The sequence below is a fragment of the Myotis brandtii genome, unplaced genomic scaffold (assembly GCF_000412655.1).
Source record: "Myotis brandtii unplaced genomic scaffold, ASM41265v1 scaffold161, whole genome shotgun sequence".
Classification (NCBI taxonomy): Eukaryota; Metazoa; Chordata; class Mammalia; order Chiroptera; family Vespertilionidae; genus Myotis; species Myotis brandtii.
Genome location: NW_005355881.1, coordinates 1,456,488 through 1,477,958, shown reverse-complemented (window position 1 = coordinate 1,477,958; position 21,471 = coordinate 1,456,488). Strand labels below are relative to the sequence as shown.

At 37.0% G+C, this 21,471-nt stretch overlaps 1 protein-coding gene across 3 annotated transcripts in view; it reads right to left on the bottom strand.

The window, feature by feature from the left end:
- NCOA3 (nuclear receptor coactivator 3) overlaps window positions 1–21,471 on the bottom strand; it is a 47,616-nt gene that overhangs the window by 9,949 nt on the left and 16,196 nt on the right. For all 3 annotated transcript variants that reach the window (XM_014536382.1, XM_014536381.1, XM_014536383.1), the window contains 15 exons: window positions 18,208–18,312; window positions 17,203–17,375; window positions 16,629–16,729; window positions 14,271–14,445; window positions 13,275–13,463; window positions 13,004–13,105; window positions 11,490–11,630; window positions 11,072–11,219; window positions 9,967–10,355; window positions 8,927–9,795; window positions 7,816–7,951; window positions 6,618–6,812; window positions 5,912–6,226; window positions 5,692–5,818; window positions 2,506–2,677 (listed from right to left, as the gene is read on the bottom strand). In XM_014536382.1, the coding sequence (XP_014391868.1) occupies window positions 2,506–2,677; window positions 5,692–5,818; window positions 5,912–6,226; window positions 6,618–6,812; window positions 7,816–7,951; window positions 8,927–9,795; window positions 9,967–10,355; window positions 11,072–11,219; window positions 11,490–11,630; window positions 13,004–13,105; window positions 13,275–13,463; window positions 14,271–14,445; window positions 16,629–16,729; window positions 17,203–17,375; window positions 18,208–18,293 (3,318 nt within the window). In that variant the 5' untranslated portion in view covers window positions 18,294–18,312. The remainder of the gene's footprint in view (window positions 1–2,505; window positions 2,678–5,691; window positions 5,819–5,911; window positions 6,227–6,617; window positions 6,813–7,815; window positions 7,952–8,926; window positions 9,796–9,966; window positions 10,356–11,071; window positions 11,220–11,489; window positions 11,631–13,003; window positions 13,106–13,274; window positions 13,464–14,270; window positions 14,446–16,628; window positions 16,730–17,202; window positions 17,376–18,207; window positions 18,313–21,471) is intronic.

Genomic DNA, 21,471 nt, shown 5'->3' with positions numbered 1-21,471 from the left:
CTGAGGCAAATGACTGTAATTCTTCAATAAGTATATTTTGTGTCATTTTATTAAGTTACAAAGACTACTTTGCTAAAAATAAAAATTAATTATAAGAAAAAAGGAAAGGTTTCATCAGTACCCTGCTTAAAATCTTCCATCGCTTCCCAATGTAGTAGAGAATTAAGATGCTACATTGAGATGGCTTTGTGGCACCTTGCTTCCATTTGCCTCTCCATCATCATCTCATACCAACCCCTCTCTGCTCTTGCTGACTTTCTGGAAACCCCCAGAAAGCTCTGTCCTGCCTAAGGTTGAGTTAGCAGTGCCTCTTCTGAATGTTCTTCTCCTAGCCATTTGCAGATCTGGCTCCTTCTCACCCTTCAGGTGTCACTTATATGCCATCTCCCAGAAAAAGCCTTCCTGGCCATTCAAGTAAAACCCCAGTTATTCTTTATCTCATCATCCTGAGTTTGAAAACACAAATATTTTAAACTAAAGAACAAAACTATAAACAAGCCACCACTACAAAGAAACTGGAAAAACTATTTGCATTAGATAATAGTCATACTTCAAATCACATCTCAAATATGACTCTTTAGAGAAAAATTTGACACTGCACACACTACCTTAAGAAAAGGTCCCTTTATGCCCGGCAGGCATGGCTCAGTAATTGAGCATCGACCTCTGAACCAGGAGGTCACAGGTTCACTTCCCCCTCAGGACATATGCACATGCATGTGCCCGGAGTTTCAGGCTCGAACCCCAGTAGGGGGCGTGCAAAGGGCAGCCAATCAATGATTTTCTCTCATCATTGATGTTTCTATCTCTCCCTCTCCCTTCCTCTCTGAAATCAATTTTAAAAAATTTTTAAAGAAAGGTCCCCTTTATGATAAAGGTTTCATAGTATCAAGTGCCTTTTCTCATAACCTCTACTTCTGTGTGGCTCCTGATGTCTGCCTTCCAAGTGGGATGTGAGCTCTGGGAGCAGGGATTAATTTGCTCACTATTGCTCCTCTCCGCATCTAATAAGAGACTGGCACACAGAAGACAAATATTTGTTAAGTGAAAGAATCAACAAATCAATAACTAAACATAAATTACTGCTGCAGATAAACAAAATAAAAACCCCATCAGGAAATTATTAAAAAACACAATTAAATGGCAAAAAAAAATTCTAAGTATGTTCAATCTCCCAAATCAAAGAAATACAATTTAAAAAAAGAATTTCTGTTGCCAATAGAGTGGCAAAAATTTTTTAAAATAATCATGTTCAGTATTTCTTTTGTAACTTGTTCATTCACACCATGTACTTTGTGTACACATTTGTCCCATATAGACTGAGAACACCTTAACAATTTCTCCTACTTATCACTGAATGCACAAACCAGCCCCCAGTCCTCCACAATCTTTAAATAAATCAGACACTACAGACACTACAAAATGTATCTGTTTCAAAAAATACAGACTTATGAATGGCATATTTTTTTAAGACTGCATAGGTAACTGTGAATAGGAGATGATGGTGCTGGGTGATGACATATTTACCATTAAAGATGGGTTTTGTTTAACATTTTAAAAAAGCTTGCCTTCCCAGAGTATATATTGCTTGGCTAGGTAATAAAGAGAGGCAATTATAAAAATGAGGACTCTTGCCCTGGACGGTGTGGCTCAGTTGATTGGAGTGTCGTCGTCCCATACACCGAAAGGTCATGGGTTCAATTCCTGGTCAGGGCATATACCCAGGTTGTGGAATTAATCCACAATCTCTTTTTCTTTTTTCTTTCCTTTCTTTCTTTCTTTCTTTCTTTCTTTCTCTCTCTCTCTCTCTCTCTCTCTCTCTCTCTCTCTACCTCCCCCCTTCTCTCCCTTCTTCCCTCTCTAAAACCAATAAAAACATATCCTCGGGTGAGGATTAAAAAATAATAAAAATGAGGACTCTTATGTAGACTGTAATTGAAAAAATTAAAAAATAAAATAAAAAGTTATGTTACTACCCTGGCCGGTGTGGCTATTTGGGTAGAGCGTCAGCCCAAGGGTCAAAGGTTCAATTACCGGTCAAGGGCACATACCTGGGTTGCAAGTTCAATCCCCAGCCCCAGTCAGAGAGCATGTGGGAGGCAACCAATAGATGTGTCTCCTTCACATCGATGCTTCTCTCTCCCTCTCTCACTTCCCCTTCTCTCCTCCCTCCCCTTCCACTCTAAGTCAATGGAAAAAATATCCTCAGGTGAGGATTAACAAAACAAGTTATGTTACTTACCTAACATAAGTAGAAAGCAACATTTTTAATACTACACAGTAGCTTTATTGGATCATTTCCATAGTTGCCTAAAATCTGACATCTTTATAAAATAGTAGGGTGCTGGAAATAATATCACAATTATAAAGTACATTTTTTCAATTAAATGCTGGTATATACGAAGGTAGTGCTGTAACACAAGTAACCTGAAAGACACACAGGCACCTGCATAGCTTCAGGGATGTGTACACATGTTCTTCTATTTCCATGTTAACGCTACCTACTTGATTTACAAGTTCAGGGATGCCCAGAGCTCTGTCAATTTCTTCTAAGCCTGTGGCATCGGTGTTGCTTAGGAGCGTGTGCAGCTGGTCCAACAATGCTCTTTCATCGTTCTGTCCTTCTAGGTTAGAAGGTGGCCCAAGAAGATCATCCAGAGAATTCCTGAAGAGTGGCCTAAAAAGAGACTTGCAATTACAATGATGCTTTTCCTCTTCAAAATAAAATATCACAATTACACATATTTTTAATATGCAACAAATACTCAAACACTAAGTATAAATACTAGGTGTACTGGTTAATAATGGTGGATTCTGTAATCAAAGAAAACACAATAATTTCAAGAAAAACATCAAAAGTGCTTTATTCAAAGTAATGTCCATCGCTAGCTACACATTTCCCCCATCTTTCAGGTAATTTGTGGATACCGTCCCAATAGAACTTTTCTTTTGAGACAAACCATTCAGAGACCCAATTTTGCACTTCTTCGTACATTTTGAAGTCCTGCTCAGAAAGTGCATGTGCCATCAATCGGAACAAGTGGTAATCTGAAGGAGCAAGGTCTGGTGAATATAGCAGATGGGTTAATACTTCCCAAGCAAGATCTTTTAACGTGTCTTTAACTGGTTTTGAAGTGTGTGATGGTGCGTCATCATGAAGCAAAATTACTTTGCCATGTCTTCTGGCACGTTCTGGTCGTTTCACGATCAAAGCATGGTTCAAATTGACTATTTGTTGTCGGTAGCAATCAGTATTAACCGTTTCACCTGGTTTTAGCTCATAATACACCACACCTTCCTGATCCCACCAAACGCAGAGCATTGTCTTCTTTCCGAAGCGATCTGGCCTTGCAGTCTATGTTGATGGTTGATCTGGATCAACCCATGATTTCCTGCATTTGGGATTCTCAAAATAAATCTACTTTTCATCGCTAGTCACAATTCGATGCAAAAAAAGACTTTATTTCATGCCGTTGAAGCAACATTTTACTGCTGACTTTTCAGTTTTCCATTTGTCTTTCATTCAGTTGATGTGGCACCCATTTTCCTTCCTTTAAAATCTTTCCCATTGCTTGTAAATGATAGGAAATTGTTTGCTGAGCAACATTTAATCTTTCTGCAAGTTGTTTTTGAGTTTGACACACATCTTCATCCAACAATGCTTATAATTGTTGGTCTTCAAACTTTTTTAGTTGACCTGGACATTCTTTGTCTTTCACATCGAAATCATCACTTTTAAAGCATTTAAACCAGCGTTCACAAGTATCTTGAGATGGAATATGTTCACCATAAAGCTTCCCGAAGTATACGATTAACTTTTTCTTCAAAATAAAGTAATGAATTAAAACTTCCCGCAAGTGCTCTTTTTTTGGCACGAAATTCGACATTTTTAAGCGTAAAAATATCTATGATGTTAACACTTTCAGCAAATTTGACATATGAAGTTTTTGTTTTTTTGACATATGAAGTTTTGAAGCTTGCTGTCAATACAACAAAATAGCATACATATCAAATCGCATATATATCAACATATGTGTAACTCCATCTATTGAAAAAAATCCGCATTATTAACTGGTACACCTAATAATAAACTGAGTAGCAGAGAATAGGAAATGATATCAATTTAAATTTAAGGCCCACAATTTTATTTTATTTTTTGTTTAATATAGTTATTGATTGCAGAAAGGAAGGAAGAGAGAGAGAGAAACATCAATGATGTGAGATAATCATTGATCGGCTGCGTCTTGCACGCCCCACACTGGGGATTGAGCAACCCAGGTATGTGCCCTGACCGGGAATCGAACTGTGACCTCCTGGTTGATGCTCAACCACTGACCCACACAGGCCAGGTAAGGCCCACAATTTTAAATTCACCAGACCATCATATCTAGCTTAGGCTTCCCCCCTCCCATCACTAAACTGTAACTGCTAGACCCCTAGACATTTGGGGGATAGCAAAGACTGGAGTGGGGGTGGAGGGTGCAGTTTTCAAGACCCTACAAGAATAAAAGTGGTAATAGTCATGTAAATTGAGAAATCAACAAAAGAACAGGAAAAAAGATAGAAACATTGCACTATCAATGAACTGAGCCTGGTATCCTGCCAAAATAACTTTTTGTTATACTTGGCCCACAGAACTTATGCAGTGACAGGTATAATACAAACTCCATACACCACAGCAAGGTGCCAGTTCTCAAGCACATTAAATGGGCATGGAACTAGACAATTCTCCTGACTCAGAAAAACTCTGTGATGAAACTATTTGTTCTCTACTAGGTAAAGAAACACTCAAGTTAATAAATTCATGTCATGCCCTGGCCAGTTGAATGACCACTGTCCCATGCACGGAAAGGTCGCTGATTTGATTCCCGGTGAGGGCACATACCCAGGTTGTGGGTTCAATCCGCAGTTGGGGTGGGTATGGAAGGCAACCGGATTGATGTTTCTCTCCTCCATGGATGTTTCTCTCTCTTTCTCTCTCTCTCTCTCTCTCTCCCCCCCCCCTCTCTAAAATCCATAAAAACATATTTTTAAAAAACTTGTAACAAATTCATATGGTTACATCACAAACTACTCAATAGATCAATTCATTTTTTCTTAGCTTGATTTATTATAGAATTCAAGTTAGAATTGACATTGACAGGTAGCCTCTTTCATGCAAATGAGTTACTACCAACCAAGCTAAATAAAAATGAAATATAAACATAATCCACAATCATTTTTTAAGAGTGCTTGCTATGTATAGTTCACTGTCACCATAATCCCTGAAATGTTTTAATTTTTTAAAAGAATTAATCCAATCCTTAAAAATTAATTTTCCATAAAAAATAGGCTTATTTATCCTCTGAACACCATTTATCTTATAAAACTGGTGCTAATTTACCCCCCTTCTCATGGAGGAGGATTATAATATTATGAGAGACAACTACCTCACAGAAGTCCCAGGTTTGACCATTCAAAGAGTCCTGGAAGCTGAACAATATAGCTTCATCTCCTCCCTCTCCCATGAACACCACTGCTTGCTGCCTCAGCCTTGTTTTTACATACAATTATCCGAGAAACGACCATATAGCAACTGAGTACCTAATTACAGAGTTTTTCTCATTCTCTTTCAGGTTTGTTCCTATGTTCTGATCCTTTTCTAGATAATCCAAGGCTAACTTTCTCTAGAGTCACATAATAAGCCCCCACCTATTTTGAGTCCCATGAGGGCCTTGTTCCATGGACAACATGCCGTCTGGCCAGGAACCTGATTGGTTAGATGGTGCTGCTGGGCCATAAGGACTGACCCCCATTCCCATGGGAATTTCACCAGGCCCTGGGGGGACAAAAAGAATAAATTTTCAAATAAGCCAATAGCAAAAATTACTCTAAAACATCTAATTTTCTTTTTTATGAAGGGGATGCTTACGCATTTGAAGCATCTGCTGATGTTGCTGTTGCTGTTGATGTTGCTGTTGCTGTTGCTGCTGTTGCTGCTGCTGCTGCTGTTGCTGCTGCTGCTGCTGCAACATTGGTCTTGCACCAGGAATGCTATTGGACCGAAGAGGCAAGGTGGGCATCGAGCCACCCATTGTAGGTCTGGGTAAAGAAGCATTAAAATCTGCTCCTGGTCTTCCCATGGAATTTGAACTCATGGATTCCATCCTACTGGCCTTTGAGTTTGACAAGCCCCAGTCTCCAGAGGAAGGAGTCTGATTCATAGTCACGTTTCTGTTTGGTCCACCTACAACAGGTAGAAAGGATTAGGTCTTTTCCATATTATAAGAAATCCTTCTTATATCAAATAGGTAAAGTTATCATATACAACATTAGCCAGTACAAAAAAGTACTTTGTCATCCTAAGAATAGAGCTAGCTAGTTATTAAGACATTTTTCATGGGTCACTATGTATTCAATTACAGGTTAGAAAATGTCTTAGACCAAAAACCTCCTGAAAAGTTTAAATAACCAAGACATAGATTAAATGAAGGAAATACTCATGAAAGAAACATTATGCTACTACTTTTATTCAAAAACCTATTACTTAATCCCAGTTACTTAACTGGTTTTAAGTGTTAAATTTGCTTTTCCCAAAAGAAAATTTTAATCACAAATACTAATTAGAAATAACATACCCATATTTGAGCCATAATTTTCCTGACTATCCATCATTCTTGGATTCCCACCCAACATGGGTTGCTTTGGTAACATGGGGAAAGCAGTGATATTCTTTACTGGAGGACTTGAGCCAACAGAAACAGGGCTATCTAGAGACACTGCTCGGTTGTATGGAGGACGAATGGACTGAACAGACTGTGGACTCCTCAAACCTGTTGTAAACACAGAAGCACAATACATATAAATATCCTCTGATGATTCAATACATGAATAATCAAGAATAAGACATAAATACAATACCACCCACCCAAGAATGTCTTTCTTACTAAAACAAACACTGTCCTCCTTTACAATATAAACACTAAATAAAAAAAAATTAAAAAACTTGTATTCCAAGCAAAGTAGAAACAAGAGCCTCAATGTTGGCTGAAGTAGTGGGCAATGATCTATAGCCTGATATGGTCATTCCTATTCCACTTCACTTAATACTGAAAATGTTACCAATGTTTAAAGGTTCTTCCCTTATGTCTATATATTAAATGGCTTCTCTGTTTAAAATTTTACAAGTAGGTATAACCAGGGAAGTTGCCTTCTAATCCAACAAGGAATGAAACATAAAATTTCCTAACCTTTTTCTTTTTTTCCCAGTCTATTTCATTAATCTGATTATCCATTTCAATTTAGGAAATAGTGCTAGTGAAAATGAATAACCACCATTCAGATAACTGTGAATTATTCTTTTTCAATTGATACATACAATATATCTGTATTAAATTGATGGATAAGGAAAAGACATGGCTATAGAAGAGAAGCTGGAACCAGCAAACACCAAATAAGAAGAGTCTCATAATGACAAGATTCCATAAGTATCGAAGGACAGGTTTTGAGCTACAATTTTGGTTGCTTTTTAATCTGATTCTCTGTGCCTAGAAAAATATATGCCCTAGCAACTACTATTCATCTGGACCAATCAAAGATGAACATTTTCCTGAAAGTGCCATGACTACTGGCATCGTATTAGTTAAAAAATTGGAAATTTTTTTAAAATAGGAAAATGTCCCAAAAGTTTTTTAAAACATGTAATTACAAATTAGTATGAGAAACTGAGAGGCATTTTGAAGTTACATATGCCAGCTGGACGCTAGTCTTAATGTAAGAGTACATGCAAGTATGCAAAAAAGTTTAAAAGGCAGCAAGAATAAAATTCTTTCTTACCCAGAGAATTAGTTCCTTGAAACATTTGTTGCTTGGTTCCCAGATTACTACCATTTGTAGATACAGAATTATTGTAAAAGTCAGAACTAGTCAGATCCCCAAGAATTGCATCTAGATTATCCAAATCTCCAGATCCCTGAAAATAAAATTTTAAAGATTAACCTATGTACATTACTAGATATATAGGTATAACCATATTCATTGGAAGAAAATAGATAAAATGGGTGAACAAATAAAATACAATGGTTACCTGAAACGGTAACTCTCAACTTAAAGGCTGGCTAGTTATGACCTCCCCTAGTCTTCTTCCATGAAAGAACAATATAAACTACTAAGACAAAACCCTGGTTTTGGAGCTGCTTTCAAAGGGGCACTTCCTTAATTTGCAGTAGATATTTAATTCTCAAACTGTAGAACGTTTCCCAGCTAACTTTAGTCAGGATCAGTAGCAGACACAGATGTCTGCATCTACACATACCTTCTGAAAACAAGTATGATTAATAACAAAAGCAACAAGCTGATATTCAACACAGTATTCATAGGCATGCTTTAAAAGGAGCTTTTGGTCAATAAATTTGGAGAATACTAGGTTAAATAAAGTTAAATGGACATCCTAACAGTAGGACTTTTCCAAGACTTTAATTTTCTCAGGCACATATTAACGTCTCCCAGAATAGTGTTCCTCAAGCAAAGTTTAGGAAGTGCTTATATAGAATGTGATCGTGTACATAAAATGTGATTTTAGGTAAAAATCAAAATGCTGTTGCTTAATATAAATCCTCACCCCCACTCCCCTGGTTTCTTTCTACTATGCCCTAATGACCCAATCTGCTCATTCTAACAATAAACACCTCCATGAAAAATTTCAAATTGGCTGGTAACAAGTTATAGTCACATTTTAAAATATATAATCTGGTATTTCTAAATTGCATCATAATACACTTTACTGATGCTCAAAAGAATTACAAAGAAATGATAGCTCAAGATTAACTTCCATTAAATAAACATAAAATACAAGATAAGAATTTGTGTATAAAACATTGTCTTTCTAACACAGAAATGCAAGGATGAAACACAATGACTAAGCTGGAATATACAGAAAACGAATTACCTCTTCATTTGCTTCTGTCTTAATTTTAGCGTCTTTCTCTTGGCTCGAGCTAGGCACAGTGGAGCTGCTGCACTGACTCATTTTGTTGTCTACTCCCTCCACTTTGGGCTGTACTTCTTTAGAGAGTGTGTCACTAGGATCGTCCCTGTCTAGCAGGTATCTGAGCAGGGCATTATTTTCCTTCTTCTTAGGACTTAGTTGCTCCTGCTTGACGTTTCCTTCCACACAGAATGTTGCACTGCTAGTGTCTTTTCCAGTGGCTTCTGCGGTAATCTTGGCCACTTCAGCTGGTGAATTGCCATTCTGCAGCAACTTGTGCAAAATCCGGTGCTTCTCTTGCAGCAGTGACCCATGCATATTGGATGTGGAGGACACTCCTCCAGACGTTGAAGAGGAGACCCCAGAGGGGCTGGTGACACTAATGGAAGAGTCTTTACAACTTGAATCCAGGGGGGAGTTGGTCAAAGAGGAATGACCCCGGTCATCAGAAGAACAGGTAAGTAACTGCAGTAATTTTTTATGACCTTTGCTTTCCAGAGGACCCCGCTGATTCTCTGATCCTTCAACATTGCTCTCCTTACTGTCTTTGTCATTGAGGTGATCCCTGCTATTTGACTGACACATTGAACTCTCCACTGGATTCTGGTCACAATACAAGCTTAAGGGACTTTTTGAATCCTGACTGTTCACTTTACTTGGTTGAGTTATATTCATATTGGGAGAGTTGTCCAATTTAGGGCCTGGTGAAGACAAAGTAGATAAAAGAGACGTCCCCACACCCTCACTGATAGCTTGAAGGGCACTAAGCGAGCTGCTGGAAAAGCTGTGGCTCCCAGTATTGCCCGAAGATCCAATAGGAGAGTGCACACCTGGATTTGGAGAAAAATGAGGAAAAGAAATAGACTATCAAATGCTGTAAAACAAAATACCACTTAACTCTTCAGAGTTTCTATTATAAAATAAATTAACTTCATAAGAATTACAGTGGTCTGGAAAGAAAGGGATTTCTGAAAAAGAAAAGGAAATGCCAACAGGAATACCTGCAACAGGAGAAAACTGATGTGAGGCCATCTTCGGACTCCCGCGGTTACGAGGAGAAATCATGATATTCTGCTGGTTGGAGCCAAGACCAGGACTCCCATGTGGGGGGCTACTCATGTTGAGACCATAGTTGTTGTTCTGGTAGGAAGATGGTGACTGCATGGCTGGCCCAGGGTTCATTGTGGCTATGTTACTGGAAGCCCCATACCTAGCTCCACTCATTTGCCCTGTGGTGCCAGGGTCAGCCAAGCCATAGGCCCTGCTGTTCAGCATCTGTAAGCCTTGGTTTGGTGACATGCTCATGCCACCTACCGAATTACATCCAGCCGCTGGAGGTCTAATGCCTTGTCCAACAGGATTTGGGTTCTGTCTATACCCATTCTGTTCCCTGCAAAAAAAAAGAGAAAAAACTGACAGGCATGCATTAAAGCCCTGAATCAGATTTTCAAAAAAGGATGAAGTGCCCAGGAACTTAACTTCTTAGGCATCATTCTGATACCTAGGGACAATTCCAATCTAGATATTGATCATTTATTAACCTAATGATATACTCTTTAATAAGCCACAAAATCTAAATGAGTGACACCACCACAGCACGGCAAAGGGCCAACAGCTATGTTAACTGGAACCTCAGCAAGGCTCTACTCGAGTTGCTGTCCACCTTGGTGTTAACCTGGAGATGCCAGCAAACTGCTCGATAATGAGTGATACTCCTCCAAGTGTTGTTCATTTACCATTAGCAACAGCAATAGTAACTATTCTTAAAGTCTACCTTCAAATTTTAAATTCGACCTTAGAGCAATTTAATATATCATTGAAAATGAAAGGTAACAGAGGTAGTCAGATTTTATTTGCTCTTTTATCCACTAGCCTTCCCAGTTCTGAGATTTCCCAGAAAGTAATTATTAATGAACAAATACCATTTTCACATTAAAATACAACCTTAAAGAAAACCTATAATCTAGGAATCTAAACTTACTGGTAAATCCAACATCCTTCTTGCTTTTACTCTTGTTAAATTTTTTCTCTTTTTACATTAATAAAACATCTTGAGAACACTGCTGCATTTAATATGAGAATATACAGTTAGTTATCTATCATTACCTCTGAAGAAAGTGGGTTGAGACAAAACCATGACGATCATTTGTTACAGGATTTCGGAAGAGTTTGCTTTTTGTTTGTGCAGTCACTATAGTTCCATCAGCCAAAGAGAATCGATACACTGGAGTTTCTGCATGGCCATGAATATAAGCTGTTGGAGAAAATACCCTGTTACTAATAACTACAATTACAAACAGATACATATAGAAAAGAAATATACTTCAAATGCAACATTTTCAAAATCCAGTGAAAGACTGGATCTGCACCAAAATTATGAACAGGCTAAACTAAGAATGCTCAAGAATAATTTTCCTATCCCACAGGCACAAAACAACAACTACGGTCATGTTTGTACTTCTACTTTATAGCACGCCAAACAGAATGACAAACAATATCAAGAATCTTCCTTAAAATTCTTTACCTTCTTGATAGTGACGTTTCTGAGACCATGACTGCCCATCATTAAGACTAAAAAATCTCTGGATACACCTTCGAATTATATCTTCAAAGCCAGGTCTCATAGAGGATCTCAGTGAATTTGTATCTATATTGACAAGTTTTCCTATTAAACAGAAAATAAGAATTTAAATCCAACCAACAAGTATTTACTGGTTGCATATTACATGGCTTCCCACTAAAAAAATAAAGACACTAAATCTTTGTTCCACCATCTTTGATCCAAATTTCCGCTGTATCCAAACCTTTTCTCTTTAACCAGTTAACTGCCACGTGTCCAAAATGGAAACCATCCCCACATGCCACGATATTTTGAATTTAATTTTAAAAAATCAATTTGCAATGAATATTACAAAATAAATATATCACTCACAATTCGGGTGTTCTTGAATATTTTCAGCTGAAAATTCTCACACAAAAAAATGATTTTAAAGTTTGTCAGGGCTGCCACTTAGGGAAAACATTTTTTTATAGATGTGCGTGGCATGTGAGGAAGGTCCACCACTTGCGACTACAGATGCTTATGGCATACAATGGGTTAAAGACACAGTCCTTCAGGAAACTCTTACATTAAATGTTTTGCTATATCTATACTAATAAAAGGGTAATATGCTAAATAGACCAGGAGACCTTCCAGACATCCTTCCAGACAAAGCCATAGTGGCGGGGCAGAGGCGGTTAAGGGCGAGCAGGCCGGCAAGGGGGGACAATTGGGGGCAGGCTGGCTGGCAGAATGGTTAGGGGCAATCAGGCAGGCAGGCAGGTGAGCGGTTAGGAGCCAGCAGTCCCAGATTGCAAGAGCGATGTCCGACTGCCGGCAGGTGGACATCCCCAGAGGGGTCCCAGATTGGAGAGGGTGCAGGCCGGGCTGAGGGACACCCCCCGACCCCTGTGCAGGAATTTGTGTACTGGGCCACTAGTAGACTATAAGAGTGTATCACATATCTCTTTCTACTTTCTGAATGTACAGAAAGTTTCATGTCATCTCAGGTTCATTTTCATTTAAAGGAAAAAAAATAACACCTACCAGTAAAATTGTTCATATCTGAAGATACTATCCCTGCAACTATGATCCAAGAGAAAATACCTGCCTAAACAGCTAGTAGGGACAATTCTTTCTATCTGAGAGGTGACTGCATTTTTGAACACTTAAAATCTAAACAAGGTTAACCAAGTACTCAAATCTGAAAGTTTGACAACTTTTGCTTAATATCAAATACACTAGAGATAAAATATATACAACTCAAATATGTTAAAAAATTAAAGTAGGTTTCATGATAGTCCTTAAAAACTAGCTACGCCTTTTCAAGATTTGTAGTGAATTTCTCTCAGGGCTGTATAAGAAATACAGGAAATAATCCATGCAAAGCATTCATTACACTGGGTACAGCCTGACAGTACAGGCAGTAGAAACAGTTAACTTTTCTAAACATTTCCTAAATGAACAAAATGTATATATGCAATACACCAAGTTTTTACCTGAAAGATCATGTCTAGTAATAAAGCTCTCAGGGTTTGATGGAAATGCTCTTTCTCCTGTAGTAATGCGGCGTGCCACACAGATCATACAGGATTGCAAATCTACAATAAAATTTAACCAGGTAAGAAATCTATATAACCATTAAATATAGCTGTTCAATAGGTAAGAACATGAAATTCAGTAAAAAGAATTGTAACAATGGAAATTATAAAACTACAAGTTTGGCTGCTATTTGTTTCATAAACATCACAAATATGTGATCACTCTTACCTTCCCCTTCCTCCATCATAGCTCGTGGCTGAGACAGGGCAAAGCACTGCATGGTTTCATATCTCTGGCGCATTTCAGGACTAGTGTTCATGTCTTCCACAATATCATGTGGTGTTTTCATCAACATACGGCAATTAAATGTATGGCTTTTTTGTCTCTGGGTCTCATTTGTCCAGGTAACTCCATTAACTTTGGAAAATAAATTTTAAAAGTTGGCAACTCAGTCTATGACCATCATTAAGAACTCAAGCTATATTTTCTCATTACGCACATTTTCCTCAGTAAGGGCTACAACTAACATTTCAAGGTGGCAATACAGTAGAGTTTCCCCTTACCCAGTTTGTTACCCATGGTCCAAAACTCTTAAATGAAAAATTCCAGAAATCAATAATTCGTAAGTTTTAAATTGCGTTCCATCCCGCCCCACCCTGCTGGGACACGAATCATCCTTTGTCCTGCATATTCACACTGTATACTCTACCCACCTGTTAGTCACTTCACAGCTATCTCCATTATCAGATCTAGTGTCTCAGCAGCAGTCCTTGTGTTCAAGTAACCCTTACTTTACTTAGTAATGGCCCCAAAGTGCAAGAGTAGTGATGCTGGTAATTTGGATATGCCAAAGAGAAGATATAAAATGCTTCCTTTAAGTGAAAAATTCATTGCATATGTATAGAAAAAAACAACAACATAGTATATATAATGATTGGCACTATCCACAGCTTGATATCCACTGGGGGTCTTGGATCATATCCCCTGAGGATAAAGAGGAGCTATTGTACATAAAACACTAAATAATTTTAACTAAAACAGAAACTTCACTGTATATTTTGGTCATATGAAATGTAAACCATATTCTAAATTCACCAAGATCATATTTGAAAATTTTACTATTAACCACTTGCCTTTCTACACAAAAGGTACATTTAATTTTCTAAGAATGGTCAAGAAAAAAATTTTTTCAGCTTATTTAGAAAATACATATTAAAGGCCTACCTGTAGATTTTGGTAAGTTTTTAAGGAAATCCTTTCTATCTTCTTCATGCAAGATATTATAGACACTTGTGTTAACCAGGTCCTCTTGCTTATATTGCAGATATTGTGTGACATTTTCTGACACAAATACAATGTTTCCATCACGATTCACCACAAACAGGAAACCATCCAATGCCTAAAGTGGGATATGTTAATATTGGATATTATGGAATGTACCATATCCCTACTAAAGTTCATATGTTGAACCCCTAACCCTCAATGAAGACAGGGCTTTTGGGAGGTAATAAGGTTAACTAAAGTTATAAGGGTAGGGTTCTAATCAAATATGACTGGTGTCCTTACAAGGAGAGAGAGAGAAACCAAGGATGCACACACAGAGAGAGAAGGCCATGTGAGGGCACAGTTAGAAGGCAGCCATCTACACAAGCCAAGGAGAGAGGTCTCAGAAAAAACCAAGCCTACTGACCCTGATCTTGAATTTCCAGCCTCCAAAGTTGTAAGAAATAAATTTCTACTATTTAATCCACCCAATCTGTAGTATTTTATTATGGCAGCCTAGCAGATTAAGAAGACACAGGCCTTGGTACTGAGTAGAATTTGAAAAAAAACACACAAAAAACTACTATCAGCCACCATTTCTATTAACATTAGTTCCAGGGTTTTATATATATATATAAAAGCCTAAGCAACCGTTCGACCACTCAACCGGTAGCTATGACGCTCACTGACCACCAGGGGGCAGACGCTCAATTCACAGGCATAGAAATATAGATCAGACTGATGAATCTCAGAGGGAAGGGGGAGAGGGGAGGGCAGGAAGAGATTAACCAAAGATCTTATATGCATACTAGAAGCCCGGTGCACGAATCCATGCACCAGGCCTCTAGTAAAAAAATAAAAAGATAATTTGAAGGAAAAAAAAATGTATATGTCGCCGAAACCGGTTTGGCTCAATAGAGCGTCTGGTGGGGTCCCTCGGCCTGGAATGCAGGGATTGGGCCGAAAACGGCAGTCCAACATCCCCCGAGGGGTCCTGGATTGCGAGAGGGCGCAGGCCAGGCCGAGGGACCCCACCGGTGCACGAATCCATGCACCAGGCCTCTAGTAAAAAAATAAAAAGATAATTTGAAGGGAAAAAAATGTATATGTCAACATAAAGTCTGAATTAATGTTTAATCTAATTTTTAAAGAATTACATCTTCAAAGCTTTTAAAAATGAAAAGAAATCATCCTTAGTGCTTCCCATTTGTCCATCTGATATCAAGTCAGGCTACAAGAACTACTCTATTCCTTTACGAGAATTCACAAAGAAATGTACTAATCAACTAAAAGGAGAGGAGCAAACTAGATGAAACAAAAACGTTGACAAGTGAATTTTATGAAGGGCTTCAGGCCCTGACTTCAAGTAAGAGAAACATTATGTAAATGGTCTAAGTTAATCATATCTATTTAAGACAACTACTTAGAAAATGCACATTAAACCTTAAAAATTCCTGCCAGAAGGGAAGGCATTTTGGAGACTGGATGAAGGAATTGAGAAGTACAGATTGGTAGTTATAAAACAGTCATAGGTATGTAAGTACAGCACAGGAAATATAGTCATTAATATTGTAATAACTATATGGTACCAGGTGGGTACTAGAAATATTAAGGGGAACACTTTATAAAGTATATTGTCTAACCACTATGCTGTATACCTGAAACTAATACAAAATAATAGAATGTAAAATGTAATTGAAATTTTTAAATTAGAAAAAAAACTTAAGAATATAAAATTGTAGTATGGCATATGATCAATCATGCAAAAATGCACAAAAGAGTCTGAGGGCCCTGGCTGGTTTGGCTCACTGGATAGAGCGTCGGCCTGGGGACTGAAGGGTCCCAGGTTCGATTCCAGTCAAGGGCATGTACCTTGGTTGTGGGCACATCCCCAGTAGCGGGTGTGCAGGAGGCAGCTGATCAATGCTTCTCTCTCATTGATGTTTCTAACTCTCTATCCCTCTCCCTTCCTCTCTGTAAAAAATCAATAAAATATATTTTTTAAAAAAAAAGAGTCTGAGGTAAAATATGCCCTAATATTAACTTTGAAATTATGCATTACCTTTCCTCTCTTGCTTTTTTATATTTTTGTTTACTTTCTCAGTTTGCAACTACATTTTTATAAGGAGATGCTCCTCTTCCCCTGCAGGCCTTCTGAGTTATATATTGTAAATATAAGAGCATTTTTCCATCATATTCAAAATACTAAGTTCTGTCTCATAAAAAGAAATGTCTTTCTATTCTCATTACCTAACCAAAATTTCAACAGTTTTTTAAAAATAAAAACAGCTTACTGGATAGCTAAAGCCATATACTTGCCTGAAGTAAAAGTGGTCCTAAGGAGTCTTTATCAATAACCCCCTGTCCTGTAGAAGATACATCAGCTTTCTGAACATCATCATCATTGGAAATAGCTTTTCCTAAAAAGACAGAAAACATTACTACAAAAAGCACATATACTAGTGATAGATTAAATCTACCTTCAAATAGTCCCCAGAACAAAGAGACACACACGTGCATATGCACATACACAGTATTTCCTGATATGAAAATGATACTATAATTTTTACATGTTAAAATTAAACTTCAGAGTTACCTAGGAGGGTAGAAGATAAAGATATCCTAAATTTTCTTTCATTACTAAATGTACTACTATCCCATGGCTTCCTGAAAAAGAACTAACATTTATCAGAGAGAGCAACACTGGCCTTCTTCCAATTCTCTGTTAATAGTCCTAAAGAGTAAAACTGGTCAACTCATTTATCCATTCCCACAGAGGCTAGCCTCAATTATTAGCAGCCCCCACCTAAGCAACAAGGAAACAAAAAGACAAATGTAAACAATTAACAAGTTCCTTCTAAAAGACTTGAGTGTTTTTCTTACTTTGTATTACCTTGCTCTTTTATTTGGCGTATCTGTCTTACTGTTTCCTTCAAAATTGCACATTTATCTGGTTTGACGTTGAAATTGTCAATATCACTAAGATTAGCAGATATCAGTTCAGCCAATTCTTCAATGTATTTACTCTCCTGCTCCCGTCTCCACTTTTCACCACTGCAGGTAAGACTAAGAAGAGGGGGGAAGGGGGAGACATGAATATACCTATCACAAAAGAGCTATGAGCAGAATCAGTCCCTACACAACACCATTACCTTCATATGTAAATAAACTAAATTCAGCCAATAAAACTATCAAAACATTGTGTTGAGAAGTGGTACAACATAGCATAAATTCATGTAAACCTAAATTCAAATCTACCTTTTTGTTAGCCCAGTAGCCTTGGGCAGAATTAATCTCAGTTTCATCAATCTGGAGATTGGGGATAAGTATTAATAATGAGGTTTCATAAATTGTAGATTGTTTTTATTTGCAACTATCATATTAAAACTCAAATGATGCTGACCTTGGTAAATACTTAAAAGGCTACAGAGTATCACTGCATAAAATGCAGCATTTTATTTCTATTTTTTAAACTTCTAACTACATTCAGGAAACAAATGATGAAGCCTTATAAATGCCAAAATATCAACTAATAACATGTTCTTAAAAAATATTTACAATTCTTATTTATAATAATCTCAGTTATCTGTTCCTAACTCCTACCTCTTCCGTTGAGAAATGCTTCTTACAGTATCACCCTGTTAGTATAATATTCTCACTTCTATCTGAATCAGCGATAAAGCCTCTATTACATCATAAAGATGTCCATCTCATCACTGTACCACTCTACTTACTATAAAGCAAAATAACAATATTAAAGCAAAGACAAAAACCAAAAATATCTAACCAGAGAATGTAAACAACAAAAAGTTGAAATGTTATCTTTAAACTAAAAAAAATAAATAAATAAGAGTAGGGGAGGAAATCTTGGTGAAGCATCAGAAAATAAATTGCCTACCCTTGTCCTGGGGTATCACATGGCAATTTGCGCTTTCGTGAATCAGGGACCAGTGGATCCAAGGAGTTTTCTCCTAATCCACTCATCGTGAATATACATCAGCAACTAAGAAAGAGTAATAAGATAAAAACGTTATAAAATATCCATGACTCTATAAAGATATTATATGCCTGAATGACTGCACATCATGTAATTCAGAACTACTTTCTCTAACTAGTTAGATAATTCTCAATATTCTTTAAGATTTTTTTAAATTGATTTTTAGAGAGAGGGGAAAGGAGAGGGAGAGAAAGAAACATTGATGTGAGAGTGCAACATCAATCAGCTGCCTCCTGCATGCTCCCTACCGGGGATTGAGCCCACAACCCAGGTATGTGCTCTGACCAAGAATCAAACTGACAACCTTTAGGTGCATGAGACGACGTCCAACCAACTGAGCAACATGGGCCAGGGCTTGAGATTCTTTATAGCATATCAACGAGTACACAGAAGACAACCTCACAGTTCATATTCCAGTCTGATTACACAGAACGCCCAGCCCCAAGAAAGAAATGCTTCTCAAGTGCTACCAAAAATGTGTACACTCAACACCTAACAAGGAATTAGGCATCTTCTTCATACTTAATAACAAGACAAAGAGACCACCAATTCTTCAAATGATAAAATCCTGAATTTTATTTATTTCCAAGTAAGCACAAATAAGAGCTTATCATTTGGTAAGAAATGTTCCAATGATAAAAGCCTAAATTATATCAAGCTGTCTTCAAGGTAGCACATTTTTTTCTTTAGATTATTTCATTAATATTTATCATCCAATGTGTTTTACTCCTGTTACTTCAAAATAAACCTAGATTGTATAAATACTAGTAACATGTAAATTCCACTTCATTCTGCTTAGGTGCACAATAATTAAACTCAAGGGGGAAGGGGAGATAGATTTTTATAAGATCTACAAAGCAAAATTATTTTTATGTTAACTGATGGAAATATAATATGCTTTGATTAAAGTTTCACTAATAAAGAAAATAAATGTAGGGCATTTCTTGTGGAAAAAAGAAACAGATTTTAACTGGGGAGCTCCTAATTTTAAGACATCTACTAAACCTTAACTTACTAAGAATTTTTTGTCCTAAACTCTTGTTTAGGAAAGTAATCATTGTTCTAAAGAATTCCAAGTCAATCAAACATTCCAAACTATTTTTTCTTAACATGTTAAAATGCATCTTGTAGTCTATCTACATTCTGAGACATACATTAAAGGACATAAATTTCCGCTAGGTGGCACAATACTACCAAGAAGGGAGATTAAATGAAAATGTAAAATTTCACACAAGATGCTGACCAGATTTAAAATGTGTAGCTTTTTAAAAATCAAAATTACCTGATCATTAATCAGGAGTTCTAGATTACACCATTGTCTTAACAGATGCTCTAAGTATGAAACAAATATCAACAAAATTCATTCTACCTATAATTTTGGTAGAAAAATAAAAAGGCTGAAAAGCTAAGATGTTTTAAAAACTTGGTGGGTTTTTTCCCCTCACAACATTAAGTTACAATAAAGGAACAAAAAAGAACTGAAAATAGCTTTGATTAAAAGTTGCTTAATGCTATGATTTTAAAGCATACTCAGAATACAATCCAATCACAGAAGCCTTTCAAGCCCCGGACAGTGCAGTACAGAAAATGACTACAGTGGACTTTTCATTGAATCAGAATCTAAAGGCCCAAAGTGTATTCAATATGAACTAAACCGTGTAGATCTTTGAGCCTTTTTTGCAATTATTTTTCTTGTATGAAATGTTTCTACTAAAGAGTTAATCTATGCTATACTACTTAAATATATGAATATGACAATACACACTTTAAGTTTACAGTCATCCCTCAGTATCCATAGGAATTGATTCCAGAACCCCCTTAGACACCAAAATCCATGGATGTTCAAGTCCCTTATATAAAATAGCATAGAAAAATGCATATAGTCAGTCAGCATCCACAGATTCCCAACCACAGACAAAAATTATGTTGGATGCAAAACCCACAGGTACAGAGGGCCAACTATACAGTTAGGCAAGATATTCTGTGCAATTACCTCAAGTAGAGAATAGTAGCCATTTACAATAACTTTCAATGCTATCAAAATTTAATTTTACCTATGTCTATATTATTTGGAAAAAGTCAGAAGTATATCCATGATAAATCAGATTTAAAATGAGCAAGAATCTTATAGCAACTGAACAGAATTTCTCATATAAATACTGTATGTCCTTCCATACATAGTAATCAAACTATGAAACATGTTTAAGCTTAGAAATGAACAGAATAAAACAAACTGCTAGAAAATGAACATTCCTAAACTTTAATTCAGGCTAAAAAGCAGCAAAGAATTACACTTGTCATTCAGCTCAAAAGCCATGATATTGTTATATATGGCTTAGCAGCATTAACTAGCTTTCCTTTTGGTTATTTGAGGTTAAGACAGGAGGGAACATCTTGATTGTGTACAACAAACTAGCCAAATGGACAAGGATACAGGAAGCACTTACTCCCTGTCCAAAAGGAAAAGATATTAATCAACAAAGCTAATGTCACTAGACAAGCAAAAAGTTATTTTGTGGGGGCCTAAGAAAAGCCATACCATGCCAAAATGGGGAGGAGATAGGTTACCAAGTAAATTTCAATTGGCATACAGACCAACGAAAATATTTTACTTTTTCTAAATTAATAAGGAAAAAGGAAGGGAACAACTTTCGTTGCTACAGTGCTGAGCATATCACATATTCTATGTAATTTCTCACAGCAACTCTCCAAGGTATGTATTATCAATCCCATTTTATAGATAAGGGAACAGCTACATAACTTTTCACTAGATCACACACAGATACTGGATGACAGAACTGAGACTGCAACTGCTTCAAACTTTATAACCAACAAAATATGTATCAAATGTTTCTTGGGCATTTTATCTCACCCCCATCACCACCACCAAAAAAATAAACCTTTTATACTGTTGAATCACACTATCTCCAACCAGTTAGCCAGAAAATTTCTCAGCCCATAAGTAAGAATACTGAGAAATTATTACATCCAGGGTTAAGGGCATGTAGTATTGGGGACAGAGGCAAGGAACTGCTCAAGTTCAACAGGTACTAAATGTTGCTACTCCCCTCCAGCCCCTAAAAACTAATCATTACTCTACAAGTCACCAGATAAATTGTCCTTTGACGTAGTCTAATATTAACCATGACTCTTATTTCCACTTGA